Source organism: Gigantopelta aegis, chromosome 1, assembly GCF_016097555.1.
Source record: "Gigantopelta aegis isolate Gae_Host chromosome 1, Gae_host_genome, whole genome shotgun sequence".
In the NCBI taxonomy this organism is placed as follows: Eukaryota; Metazoa; Mollusca; class Gastropoda; order Neomphalida; family Peltospiridae; genus Gigantopelta; species Gigantopelta aegis.
The window spans coordinates 29,214,771-29,229,770 of record NC_054699.1 but is presented as its reverse complement, the minus strand read 5'-3'; the positions used below and the strand labels follow the sequence as shown (position 1 = coordinate 29,229,770).

General features: G+C 39.3%; 1 protein-coding gene across 1 annotated transcript in view; it reads right to left on the bottom strand.

The window, feature by feature from the left end:
• Positions 1 to 15,000, bottom strand: part of LOC121374928 (neuroligin-1-like) — a 102,253-nt gene that overhangs the window by 12,558 nt on the left and 74,695 nt on the right. Inside the window, 2 exon segments of the mRNA XM_041502108.1 lie at positions 13,415 to 14,021; positions 14,024 to 14,215. Of these exon segments, the coding sequence (XP_041358042.1) occupies positions 13,415 to 14,021; positions 14,024 to 14,215 (799 nt within the window).

Genomic DNA, 15,000 nt, shown 5'->3' with positions numbered 1-15,000 from the left:
AAGTAGGTTTACTCTCCGAAATCCACCGAGTTGCTTCTTTGACAAATTGCATGGATTACCTCCCCTCGAGAGCAGACCAAAGATGATCTTCTTGACTTTAAAAGATTGTACAGATAAATCCTTTTTGAGCTGCTTGGCAGGAAATTTCCCCTTTAGCTACTGTTAAATAAATCATTTTCCTCAGAAATCGCTCGTTTAATTCATGTCTCCCAGCTAGATCGATGCAGATTGAAATAAATGGCGCGAGGTCCGCTTCACCATTTGACTCTTCTAGCTTTCAGTCGATTTTTCTTGGACTGTTTTTTTCTTCTTCTTTTTTTTATTGTCGCCCTTTGCATAGCTTATCCATTGAAGGACCCCCGATCGGCTGAGTCCATTAGTGGACTGTGGTCGATAAGTTACTGTAACAAGATACCGGTCTACTGCGGGCTCAAGTGTCCCACTGGGAATCGAAATGGAAATGATCGCAAATAACAGTTTAACATTAAGTAATGTTGTTGGGCAGCGTGCACGTTTGCCAATATCCATGGAACGTGAACGACAAAACCGTTACCATAATTTAAAAAAGAAAATCGTATATCTGTACAAAGCAGAGTGAAAGTGATGTTTTCATTTTTTTTTCACGATTAAGTGTGGGCACTCACTTGATGCGCGGTCGGTTTGGGATCGATCCCCCGTAAGTGGGCCTATTGTGTTATTTCTTGTCCCAGCCAGTGCACCACGACTGGTATATCAAAGGCCGTGGTATGTGCTATCCTGTCTGTGGGATTATGCATATAAATGCTATATATGCTACAAATGGGAAAATGCAGCGGGTTTCCTCTATAAGACCATATGTCAAAATTACCAAATGTTTGACATCAAATTGTCGATGACTAATAAATCAATGTGCTCTAGTGGTGTTGTTAAACAAAACAAACTTTTTTTTTTTAACCACAATTACAGCCGTTCTTGATTCTAATGAGAAATTATTTTATTGTTTGGATTATCCATTTGTTTACATTGTGTTTCTGGCCATAATGATGATGATGATAATATTAATAGGGAATATCCTGTATTTATTTCCACTTTAATATCTTTACTATTAACAGAACCTTTTAATGACTACAATTTCTTATTGAATACATTTTCTTGTGAAGAATACCAGTATCAATGTATATCCAATTTGTATTCAGCAATGAGTATTGTAACAAGAAAATGTGTTTAATATGTAATTTTAGTTGCTAGAAAGGCTCTATTAGTCAGAAACGAAATACACGTTACAGTGTCTTCAGCTTTACTGGGACATTCCTGAGTTTGTTGCATTGTAAGATGTTTTCGACTAATAAAATATTTCTACGATTAAACTTACATATTAAATATATTTTCTTGTTTAGAATATCAGTGTCTGTATATTCAATGTGTTTATGGTCGTCTTAATATTTGTAAGAAGCTCAAACTGGATTTTGTTTACAACTACTTTCGTACGTACGAAAAAATATATTTTAGAAAATAAAATGAAATTTAACCTAATACAAATATTAGAACGATCAGAAGCACGTTTAATATACAGTCACTAATATTTTATGCATAAAAGTATATTTGATATGTAATTACAATCGTGAAAAAATCTATGTTAGTCGATGACATCTTAAAAATTGCAGTAAACTCAGGAATGTCCCTTTAAAGCAGCAATAACGATGTTCGACTCCTGACACATTGTCAGTGTATCTCTTTATGTAGTTTCCTCTCTCAATATGTGTGTGGTCCTTAACCATATGTCCGACGCCATATAACCGTAAATAAAAAGTGTTGAGTGCGTCATTAAACAAAACATTTCCTTCCTTCTTCTCTTTATGTAGCGTAGCAGTCTGTGGGAAAAAGTGATTACACAATTTCTCCTACTTCTAGATAAGACAACACATATAATGATTTTAATTTACAGTTCGTGAATCTCTGGACCAGAATCCTTCTGGAGAGAAGGAAGGAAGGAAGGGAATGTTTTAGTTAACGACGCACTCAACATATTTTATTTACGGTCATATGGCGTCGGACATAAGGTTAAGGACAACACACATATTGAGAGGGGAAACCCACTGTCGCCACTCCATGGGCTACTCTTTTCGATTAGAAGCAAGGGATATGTTATATGCACCATCCCACAGACAGGATAGTACATACCACGGCCTTTGTTACGCCAGTTGTGGAGGACTGGCCGGAACGAGAACTCGCGCACATCAGGTGAACGCAGTACCAAGTCACCAAGGGGATCAATTTGATTATATTCACCAGGTGAAGGTTGTAACAACAGAACCACATTCGGTTTTCTCGCAGATACGTTGTACAAAAGGTACTGAGCAATAAAATCTCAGAAGCGGATCTGGGGGGGGGGGGGGGGGGGGTGGATCTGGGGGGGGGGGGGGGGGGGGGGGGGCCCGGGCCCTCCTAAATTTTGCGACAGTTAAAATTTTATTATATATTAATTTTCTTCTTTTTTTTTACGATCCCCTCCAAACCTCCCCCAAAGTTCCATTGGCATTCCGCCTCATGTCATTGCCCCCCGCCCTAAATAGATTTTCTGGATCCGCCACTGAATATACACACAACAAATACCAGTTTTCCACACGCAAAACCACACGCATGCAAAAAATAGTCTTTGAAGACAAACAAATTATTTCCCTTGAAATATAATACTACTGCCTACACGAGTAATTCTGATTATTTATTGTTGGGATGCGGTGTGTTTTTCTCATCTACAGATTCACAGTCGACCTTGCACTAGACCACGATGCCCTGCGGTACACAGAGTGATCGCGGCAAGTCGGGCTTTATCATTCTCAAGATCGAGAATCGTAATATGGGTTCTGACTGAGAGAGAGAGAGAGAGAGAGAGAGAGAGAGAGAGAGAGAGAGAGAGAGAGAGAGAGAGAGAGAGAGAGAGAGAGAGACTACACACACACACACACACACACACACAGACCAGAGACAGACACAGATAAACAGACAAAGACACACACACACACACACACCAGAGACAGACATAGATAAACAGACAGAGAGAGAGAGAGAGAGAGAGAGAGACAGAGAAAGACAGAGAGAGAGAGAGAGAGAGAGAGAGAGAGAGAGAGAGAGAGAGAGAGAGAGAGAGGGAGAGATACAGAGAGAGAGATACAGAGAGAGAGAGAGAGAGAGAGAGAGAGAGAGAGATACAGAGATACAGAGAGAGAGAGAGAGAGAGAGAGAGAGAGAGAGAGAGAGAGAGAGAGAGAGAGAGAGAGAGAGAGAGAGAGACAGACAGAGACAGAGACAGAGGTAGAGACAGAGGTAGAGACACAGAGAGACACAGACAGAGACAGACAGGCGGACAGACAGTCTAATAGTTGGAGATTTACCCCGCTGGTTGAGAATCATAATAATGTTTTTCGAGAGAGATGCAGCTATCTTATATTAGAGGATTGTTTGATTAACGTCTCTCCCGCCGGCTGTGGCTATTTCATTCGGTTGCTGCGATATTTGATGTAAATACTTACAAAAACGAAACCCGCAGCTACACTATGAATGCTCTTATTATTGATTAGCTACAAAAGATCTATAGCTGAGACATCTGATTTAATATAGTGATTCGTAAAACCAAATGACGACTTTGCCAAAATACCCTTTCGATTCTGCCTTGTGTAGAGATACGGGTTTAATTGAGGAAAACGGTTTTATGATTCCGATTTGTATGATCTTTCCCACAGGCACAATAGCACATACCACGGCTTTCGATATCTTTTGACAGACAACGTCAAACCAGCCTCGGAGGCAGAAAGGAACAGGACATGTTTAGGACATCGTTCGTTGACTTACGAGGACTTACGAGGAATTTGTTTCTAATATTGCTAAACTGGCACAATAATATTAGTGTGCCAGTATATTTGCAGTTAAACAACAGTTTACTGTCTATCCATCCATGCATCCATTCATGCATCCATCCATCCATGTATCCATCCATATCTCTCTCTCTCTCTCTCTCTCTCTCTCTCTCTCTCTCTCTCTCTCTCTCTCTCTCTCTCTCTCTCTCTCTCTCTCTCTCTCTCTCTCTCTCGGCTTTTCGGCCGCAGACATTTCGGCCGCGGACTTTTTCGGCCAACAGGGTGGATGTTTTGGCCTCACATAAAATAAATAAATAAAATAAATAAATAAATAAATAAATAAAATAAAATAAAATAAAATAAAATAAAATAAAATAAACAAAACAATATAAAATAAAATAAATACAAAAAATTTAATATTTTATTAAAATCCCAACTTTATTAATGTCACAACAAAACCATTCGAAATATGGAGAAAAAACCCACAATAACAAAACAAACATACACTAAATCTTAAGGAAATTATAGCAGAAATTTACAAGTCAAACCGTTTACACATTACTGTTTTCTTTGTATTCAATTATAGGTTTTCGACCGATTTTGTCCTGGCTTAATAATAATAATAATAATAATAATAATAATAATAATAATAGTAATAATAATAAATACTGTTTTCTTTGTATTCAATTATAGGTTTTCGAACGATTTTGTCCTGCTTTAATAATAACAACAACAACAATAGTAATAATAATGATAACAGTGATATTGTACCCACAGTAAGCGTGTTAGAACCATCGGAATATAAGCATGTTAATACCTACCAAACAAACAGTATGTCAAATTTAAGGGAATAAAGTTTTGTGCAACACAGATTTAAAAAACAAAATGAGGCCGAAACATCGTACTTGGACCTACCCACGGGCCGAAAGGTCCACGGCCTAAACGTCCGCGGCCTAAACATCCTACATTCATAGACACATACAAATATGGCACACAAAAAATGAAAATAATATGATAAATATCTTATCAGAACGAAAACACAAGGATCTCACCTACCACATATTATAACTTGGGAGAGCGTCCTAGTATTAAGTAAAAAGAAAGAAGAAAGAAAGAAAGAAAGAAAGAAAGGGAAGGAAGAAAGAAAGAAAGAAAGAAAGAAAGGGAAGAAAGAAAGAGAGAGAGAGAAAGAAAGAAAGAAAGAAAGAAAGAAAGAAAGAGAAAGGAAAAAACCGACCCCCCATACCCCCCCCCCCCCCCCCAAACAAGCAAAGAAAAGAAAGGAAGGGGAAAACGTAACCAGAATCAACAATAACAATAAGATAATGTACTCTACGGAGAGGGGGGGAAAAGAAGAAAGAAATAAAAAAGGAAGAAATAATGGCAGCAGACAGGCAGACGAGATTACTGTACTGGGAATTGTGGTACATTCTGTACGCATCTTCTTCCAGCTCATTTCACCCTTCGCTGGATCTAGGCTACAACGTCGACAATTCTCTCGTTGAAAACCAACACATGTAATTGTCTACCTCACCTCCCCGTGCGCCAGTCCGGAACAAGCGTCTGTGTGTCTGTCTGTAACGTACGTTTTATTGTCAGAACGATTCCGCAACGCTAGGGAGACTAGGGGGGATGGGGAGGGGGATTGAGACATATGTCAAGTACAGAATCTGCATTTATTGAGTTCGAATGATGACAGATCTCACTGTAGATGCGCCCCGGGGAGGGGCGGGACGCAGTCCAGTGTTACAGCGCTTGCCTGATGCGCGGTCGGTCTAAGATCGATGCCTGTCGATGGCCCATTAGTCTATTTTTCGTTACAGCCGGTGCACCACGACTGGTATATTAAAGACAATTGTATGTGCTATCTTGACAGGGTGATGGCGCATATAAAAGATTTCTTGCTAACAATGGAGAAATGTAGTGCGTTTCATCTCCAAGACTATATGTTCAAAATATCCAAATGCTTGACATCCAATACCCGATGATTAGTAAATTAATGTGCTCTAGTGGTGTCGTTAAAAACCCCATACTTTGTTGTATTGTGTTCGACGGATGACAATTCTAATTGTAGTCAGGTATTACTATATGGTGATGTATGGAATATCCAGACCGCATAGTCTCATTGATAACGTGTTGAACAAATTTAACATGTATACAAATTGTTTATCATGACATATACAATACACCCTCGATTTAGTGCCCCCCCTCCCCCCCCCCAACCCACCAACCCCCGATTTAACGCTAACCCCGCCTACCGCCAACTTCTTTTCAAGTACCGTTTGTATCGCTGTGGTGTCCTCGGTAATGCTGTGGTTAAGCCATCGGACACACGGCTGATAGGTATTGGGTACCGGCTCCCACCCAGAGCGAGTTTTAACGATTCACTGGGTAGGTGTAAGACCACTACACCCTCTTTTCTCTCACTAACCACTAACACCTAACCCACTGTCCTAGACAGACATCCCAGATATCTGAGGTGTGTGTCCTGGACAGCGTGCTTGAACCTAAATTGGATATAAACACGAAAATAAGATGAAATGAATGAATCTCCGTTTTAATTCCCTCGATTTTCTGCCACTCTCGACATCCGCCAAACTTCTCGGAGTCATTATAATCCCCTCAAAAATACCACCAATGTCAATCATAGTGTTGTGATTAACCTGTTGATTGGTGAAACTCTGACACCGATGACCACTGGTAGTATACGGTCATCAAACGCAGAGGACTATACCATTACAGCTCTTCTCTTGTTTTGTTTTTAATGTTTTATGTAACGACGCACTCAACACATTTTATTTACGGCTATATGGCGTCGGGCATGTGGTTAGGGACCACACAGATATTGAGAGATGAAACCCGCTGTCGCCACTTCATGGGCTACTCTTTTCGATTAGCAGCAAATGAACTTTTAGATGCAACCTTCCCACAGACAGGATAGCACATACAACGGCATTTGATATACCAGTCGTTGTGCACTGACTGGGACGAGAAATAGCCCAATGGTCCAACGGATCCCAGTCCCAACTGTCCTTGCCTACGTGCTATCAATAAAACAAGTCCAGCGTTGTTCTGTGACTTCCTGGCTGCTTCAATTTGTTAATTTTATAAATGGGTTCCAAACTGATTGGGAATTCTTTACAGAAGTAGACGAAAAATAGCCCAATTGGCCCACCGACGGGGATCGATCCCAAACCTGCTCTTCTCTTGCTTATATTAGACAATATGGGTGTCCAAGGGGATGTCTCCACGGGGTGCGTCTATGTGAAGAAGAAGGGGGGAGAGGGTGTACGAATAACGTCTTAATGACACATCACAAGAGCAGATCCAAGGAAGGTGACCTGAGGGAATGGCCCTCTAAAAACATAAAGTGACCCTTTTTTAACAATTTGTTTACTGATTTCATTGAAGCGTATTTATCATGGACGTGGTCCGTGTGCTCTTTTGCCCTTGGTCCCCTCCCTAAAAAAATTCTGGGTTCGCCCTTGTCTCAGTACATTCTTAAATAAACATTCCTGGATTTGCTGCACTTTTTAAGATGTTATCGACTAACAGAGACTTTTTAATGATTGTAATTACATATTAAAAATATTTTTTTCTGCATAAAGTATTAGTGGCTGTATATTAAACGTGTTTCTGATCGTTCTAGTGTTTGTACTAAGTTGAATTTCATCTTATTTGCTAAAATATAGTTTTTTCGTACGTACGAAATTAGTTGAAGACAAAACCCAGTTTGGGCTTCTTACAAATATTAAGACGACCAGAAACACATTGAATATACAGACACTGATATTCTAAACAAGAAAATATATTTAATATGTAAGTTTAATCGTAGAAATATTTTATTAGTCGAAACATCTTACAATGCAACAAACTCAGGAATGTCCTTTTAACTACAGCTAGCTTGGTGTTTTCGCAAATGTAAACGGCAAAGGAGCTATTGCATTCCAAATTGTATCTCTGCACAAGAATGATTCAGCGAGATTGTTTGACAAAGCTCTTGAATCACTGCGAATGGTTATTTCTATACTTGGTCCGTGTAGTGAGTAGAGAGAAAACCAGCTATTACCACGCCGAAAAGCAGCTAGGAGTCATTTAAATGCATTTTATCATAGATTGAAAAACAACAACAAAACAACCACCCAACAATACACAAACATTGGTTTGGATAAGGGAGTAATCCAGTCGATCTACCGTGTCACATCCCACCTAGCCCGAGTACTCTGACGATAAGAGAAACTCAACAGCACCCCCCCCCCCCCCCCCCACACACACACACACACACACATTCAATAATGTTCCGGTTAAATACGTAGTTGCTGACGGGTTTCTTCATGTAATGTGTGTATTTGTGATTAATATGTCCTTTTTTTATCAAGCAACTTGAAAATGATCGATGTAAAGGTATTTAACGTCAAACATAGGATTGTTGCTGTATTAGAGCTGTAAGCTTTGACTACCGTTTGGTAGACAGAGATTCTGAAAAATTTATAGATTGGTCTCTGGGCGTTATAACTGTCCAAATGTCCGTCTAGCTCTCTTACCGTCAGAGTACTCGGGCTACATCCCCCATCCTGTGCGGGATGGACGGGGAGGGGAGACATCCCTGGATATAGGAAACGTTAACGCAGTCTGAATTGGCAAACTAAATATGTTTAAGTTAGTTTAAAACTTATAGCTCAGTGCTGCAACACTGGGTTATGTTTGATGATGTTTTCAAGATCTTGCCCTTGTGTTGTCTTGTGGTTTGTTTTGTTTTGATCTTTATTTATGTGTTGTTTATTGATGATGTTTTCTGGATCTTGTTCGGTTTGTATTTCATGTTTTTATTTCATGTTTGTTTGTTGTTGTTGCTTTTGTTTTGTCTTCTTCTTTTTTTTCGTTGCTGTTGGTGTGATTTGTTTTCTTTCTAATTTTTTTCTTTCGTTTTCTTTTTTTTGCTACTACATGGGATGTTCTAATGTTACTAGTTTTCAAGTAAAGTTTGATAAAACAGCAAATATCCAAACAAGAGGAACATACCTGGAAAGTTTCACTGCGGACCCCCCCCCCCCCCCCCCCCCCCGAAAAAGAAGAAAAAAATAATAGACAAAACAAACAAACAAACTGTGTTTAACTCTGATTGTGCTGATTTAACCAAACACCAACTATTCATCTTGTTTTTCTCAACTATCTGAAACTATTGGTGCACTTCTTACCAGATCAATACCCATGTTTATAAAACTCTGCTTTTGTTTGTCTTTCGTCTCTCTTAGATAATGATTAAAGCGCAAGAGCGCGGGAAAGATCACGCGAAGAGATAAATCACTTCGCGCGTGAGCAGTTCGCGCGAGAGTTGCGAGACATCACAGGACAAGAGACACTGAAAATGGACGGTCCGCCGAGAGATTAAGTGCGTGTTGGAAAAAAACAAGAAGACTGGCTAGCATCCAGTGGTCTAAAATGATTAAGCCGAAGTTGAGGCCTGTACGCTACAAATAACTTCTTGAGTGCTTGCCGGCGAAAAGTGAATGAAATTTGTAAAGCCATATTAGTCATTATTAAGAGTGCTACATTCGTTCAAAGATACAAAATGAGCCGAGGGAGGGAGAATTTTCTTCTTCTTCTTCTATTGTTGTTATTATCTGAGCCGTGTGATTGGTCAAGTGGCGATGAGAAAATTTTCGTTAATTTAGGGAATGACCGTGAGCTTTATTCCGTCCCATGTAATGTAGCATGGATGGAGACTCTCCGACCAGTTATTATTTCGAATCGGTTTTTCGTTTTCCACATTTCGTTTATGATTCCAGACAAAAAAATAAAATAAAATAAAATTATTGCTGGTTTCCGTTCGGAGATAAACGTAGTCTGTCGTTCATTTTGTAGCATGGTTTCTCGTGGGAGAATTTGGCAGAACAAAAATTGCCTGAATTCCAAGATATTCCCAAGACATTGCAGTTCACAGTCTCTCATAATTCCTGTCCTGGCTTATATACTTGTTTTATTGCATTTTATATTACGTTTTGTTATTGTGTGCACAAGGTTAGATTTAAAGTGACAGACCCTAGTTTTTAAACACAAGAACGTATTTTTCACTATTAAAGCCGTTTTTTTATAATTTAAATTAGCATTACATTTTATTATTTAGAATATTCATTTCCATACACCTGAAATGGTTCTTAACTGGTCATCCAGATTTGTGTAATACCACAAAATGCATTTTTTATAATTCTAAAACGCACGTTCGTCTGAGATGTAATGATTATCGAGTGAAGCTTTAGTTTATTTTTGGACGATATATACCTGTCTAAATATCACAGACTTTAGCTTCTCTCTGTTATAACTTTGTTCACTTTTGTGGTGCAGGTTTGTAGATTAGTTAAACTTGGTGTCCATTTTGACGGCCTGAAACTAGGGTATGCGCCTTTAATACCGTACGTCTATCTGTCTGTCTGTCTGTCTGTCTGTCTGTCTATCTGTCTGTCTGCCTATCTATCTATCTATCTATCTATCTATATCTATCTACCCTTATCTTATCTTTCTGTCTGTCTGCCTGTGTGCATGCATGTGTATGTCTATCCATCTATCTATCTATCTATCTATCTATCTATCTATCCATCCTTATCTTATCTTATATTTATGGTTGTCTGTTGCATGCTTATGTCTATCTATCTATCTATCTATCTATCTATCTATCTATCTATCTATCTGTATGTCTGTCTGTGTCTATCTAGTATATATGTATCTATCTGACTATCTATCTGTCTATCTGTCTGTCTATCTGTCTGTCTGTCTATCTGTCTATCGATCTATCTATCTATCCTTATCTTATCTTTCTGTCTGCGCGTGCATGCATGCGTCTATCTATCTATCTATCTATCTATCTATCTATCTGTATGTATGTATGTCTGTCTGTGTCTACCTAGTATCTATGTATATATGTATCTATCTGTCTCTCTGACTCTCTATATAATATATAGATGTCTGTCTGCCTACAAGTATGGATGAAAATATGAAGGGTCAAACCTAATCAGTAATTAGGGAGACAGTGAACAGAAATCAGAAAACAGTGATATAGAGTCTTTTACAGCTAGAAAGGGGCACTTGCTTTCATATTCATATACTTACCTATGTTTGAAACTCAGAAGCGGATATGTATTTTTGTTCTAGGGTGTAGGTAAACATTCATTCATTCATTCATTCTGCCTCTCATGTTCCCTATGTGTGTTCTAATCTGTGCCAACTCTACGATAATATGGCACAACGTGTTACTTAGATGTGTTTGTTCGTTTGTGTCCGGTTTGTAGTAGTATCGACGGGGCAGATACGGTTAATCTATGTAATTAAAATGTTTGATTACTGTGAAGTAACCTTTATTCGTGGTGGTCTAATTTCCGTGCAATTCGTGGAGTAGTGTAGTCAACGAATTTAAGAAATGAACGGAGATATAATACAAGTACATGAATACGAATTCATAATGCTTCCTTTTTGATCCACGGAAATGTATGCCCACGAAAATAAATGATTTCATTGTAGTGTTCAGTGGAAATAAAAACATTCTTAATGTCATATCCTGATATTTGACAACTTCGCAAAACATTTTTGTCTGGCTTGAACTTTTTTTCTTGTTTTTATAAAGTTAACATTTAACAAGATTTGTCTTCACTTTCGTTGTTTGTTTGTGCCTTCGGTAAAAAAAAATTCTTCAAATTTAAATAAATGTTTGCATAAAACTACAAATTTGTCTAAAATATAACTCAGCACCCTACAAATGTGTCAAAATGACAATAAAAATCAAGATATTTACAAATTTGTATCTAAGAATTCCATACATGAAAAACTAACTATGATAATGGAAATGCAAGACATTAACCCAATACTGGCACATGCTATGTTTAACATAAAGATAAATTGACATTTAACAAAATTTGTCTACACTTTCGATGGGGTTTTTGGGGTGGGTAGGTTTATGTGTGAATATGTATGGGGTGGGGGTGGGGGGGTCATTAAATAGTATTAGTTGACAGTTGTAGAACAAAACTTCTAAAATGTTTCTCAAGAACCTTCTGTACATTTCCGTCAACTATCTTTAAAAAAGGAAATATTTAAATTTTCGATTGTAATCTTGAATATATGACTCCCTCCCTCCCCCACCACCACCACCGCCAACAAGCTGTGTTCAACCCATTCAGCTTGATTGTGTGATATTTTATGGATAAACGCGCGGGTAACTTGTTTGTGACAGACTTTGCCTAATCATAGAGTTTTCGATAGTGTTTTTTTCTCTCTTTCATTTCGATTAGTGCTCCTGGAAATCTGTTAATACTCCTCGAGATTTATAAGTCAATATGTACTTAAAATGATACAGGTCCTGCTTCACTCACCAATTAAGGTTTTTACAGGAATATCTTCTCTGTTTTTTCCATAAGTGTCAAAAAGGCACATCTAGAGGAAATTGTGCTGCAAGGGGGGGGGGGGGGGGGGGGGGGGGGGGGGGGGGGGGGGGGGGGTGGGGGGGGGGGGGGGGGGGGGGTCTATATAGTACTGTGGCGAGCGAAATTTCTAAGGGATTCGGGTCATATTTCCCCGAAGAACATACTTTTTAAAATTCGCTTAAAACGAGGGAGGAAACTCAACTCCTTCCCCCCCCCCCCCCCCCCGCAACTCGGGCGTTGTCAAGGGGTACTGATCAGGTCCGTACCTTACGGGTGGGGGGAGTCTAAAAGGAGTTGGTGAACATAAGAGCGTTCTTGGTAATGGAACGATTAAGAATTAGTTTTTTCTTCTTACTTTCAAATAGGTAGGTTGCACAGGCATAGCCACAAGTTTATATCGAGGTGTGGGGGGGGGGGGGGGGGGGCATATTGGTATTTTATAAAATTTTATTCAATATTTCTTTTTTAATTTAATGGGGGGGGGGGGGGGAGGCGGCATGATAGGCTGCATGTGAAACGCTGATGATTGAAAACTGCTGGGCCTATGCTCACAATACATTTGAGTCTAGACTTAAATCAGTAATGACGTCACGTGCAATTAGGATGACGTCGCCATGACGTTAAAGCGTTTGACACCCAATAGCCGATGTATTTTTCGTGCTGGGATGTCCTTAACATTCATTCATTCATTCATTCATTCATTCATTCATTCTAATGGTGGTGACTCTAAACGTTTTATAAAGATAAGCACAAGACCTGGTCATATGATCATACGTCACGGTCTACAAATTCCTAATCATTTCCTTTGCTTTCTGAAATGGTGGAAAACATTACGTCATTAAAATCAATCGTAGCTACGATCGTTTTCTGAAACTGCTCCTGCGCCCGTGCTTATAAAACTTAAAGTCTAGACTTTAAAAAGAGTCCAGACTTTAACGTAATGCTCTTTGAATGGCGTTGCCATGACGTTAAAGTCTGGACTTTATTAAAGTCTAGACTTTAAGGTTTAAAGCACGGGGCCAGGGCTCCGTTTCACGACGCTATCGTAGCACCAGGAACACTTTAAGTGCATTTAAGGTGATCTTAGCGTTAAGCTCGCTTTGTGGAACGGGGCCCAAGGTGAGTTTGATTTCTTATAGACTAAGATAATAACACGTGATCACTTACCCAGTCTTCGCAAAGTTTGTCCAATACGTCATCACCGCTTCGCTGAGCATCTTTTCAGCACTCGTATACACGGAAGGAAAGGGCGATAACCCGCCCACTAGAGGAGCACCAAACACGTAGGGAAGTTCGTCTCCGTGGATACCATGCACATCCTGCGTGTCCTCAGACTGTGTAGAGTATGTGAACGCGTACAGGTACGTGGGCGCCGTCTCGGCGTGGTATTGAGCACCCTTCACCAGCGGCCCCACGTACTGGCCGTCACTGAGAAGTTCCAAAATATTATTTCTCTTCGATATCTTATCTGAAATCCTGTTCCAGTCAGTATAATGGTGATCCAGAATTTCGAATATCTTCTGTCTGTGGTAGCGAAACACATTTTGCACGTACGTCCTTATAATCTGAGTTTTTCTAAATTCTGAAATCCCTTTCTGGATCTCTTGCTGTTTCAAGTAGGAATAGGCTTCGTTTTTGGTAATTCCGAACATCACTTTGGCGGAAGCGAATTTGCTCTTCTTTTCTTTGATTATTGTTTCCGGCTTTTTCGGGAGCACCGTCCAGCTGTCTACAGAGGGTGCGAAACAGGAATAGTATTTAGGAGCTTTTGGAACGCGTTAATGAGTTCGGTGTACGTTCTCTGACGAAGACACCGGATGAGCGCTTGCGAGTTTGCGATATGCGAGGAGCAGTTCGTATTAATTGCGAGCTTCTGGGTGCACCAGACCGGATCGTAGGACACGGCCCATGTGCTCAAGGCGGAACCGCTCTGGATGATGGCTCTGTGGAAAAACGGACCTCGACCTTCTGAAATAAAAAAAGGGGGGAGAAAACAAGAGAAGGTTGGATGTAAACAATTTAGTTGAACCCGAGAGATGGGTATATATACATATACAGTGAAACTCCTCTAAACCGGACACCCTCGTGACCAAGTACAAAGTCTTGTTTTAAGAGGCATCCGGTTTAGAGAGGTGTTATGTATATACTTTTCAAAAAAAGTAGGGGAACTCTAATAAGAATTTACAATTGCCAAATCTTAAGGTATATTAGCTGTGGGGAATGGTTATATGATAATAGTGAATTAATTGGGCAAACATTACAACCGGTAGTTCAGTATTACAGTAGGTTTTATGACCACCAAAGATCTTGAAGGACGATTTGAAAGTTGACGTATTTTATCGCAAATTCAAACAATAAAAACCATTACCATTACGAACGTGCGTTTTTAGAATTATGAAAAATGGAATTTGGGCTATTATAAAAACCTAGTTGCCAGAAGTACTTCAGGTGTACGACAATAAATATTCTAAATAATAAAATGTAACTATTTCTAATTTAAAATATCAAACCAACGGCTTTAATAGTGAAAAATACATCGTAGTGTTTAAAAGCTAAGGTCTGTTACTTTAATGGATTTACAAAAACAAGTACGGGGGGGGGGGGGCATATGTTTGTTTTGTTTTCTTTCTTTCTTGTCATTCGTTTCTTGTTTTCTTTTCTTTCTTTCTCCTTTTCGTTCGTTCTTTCTATCGTCCCCTGCCAACTTTCCTCTGTCATTCGACATTTTTTTCGTTTCCTCTTCCTCACTCCTT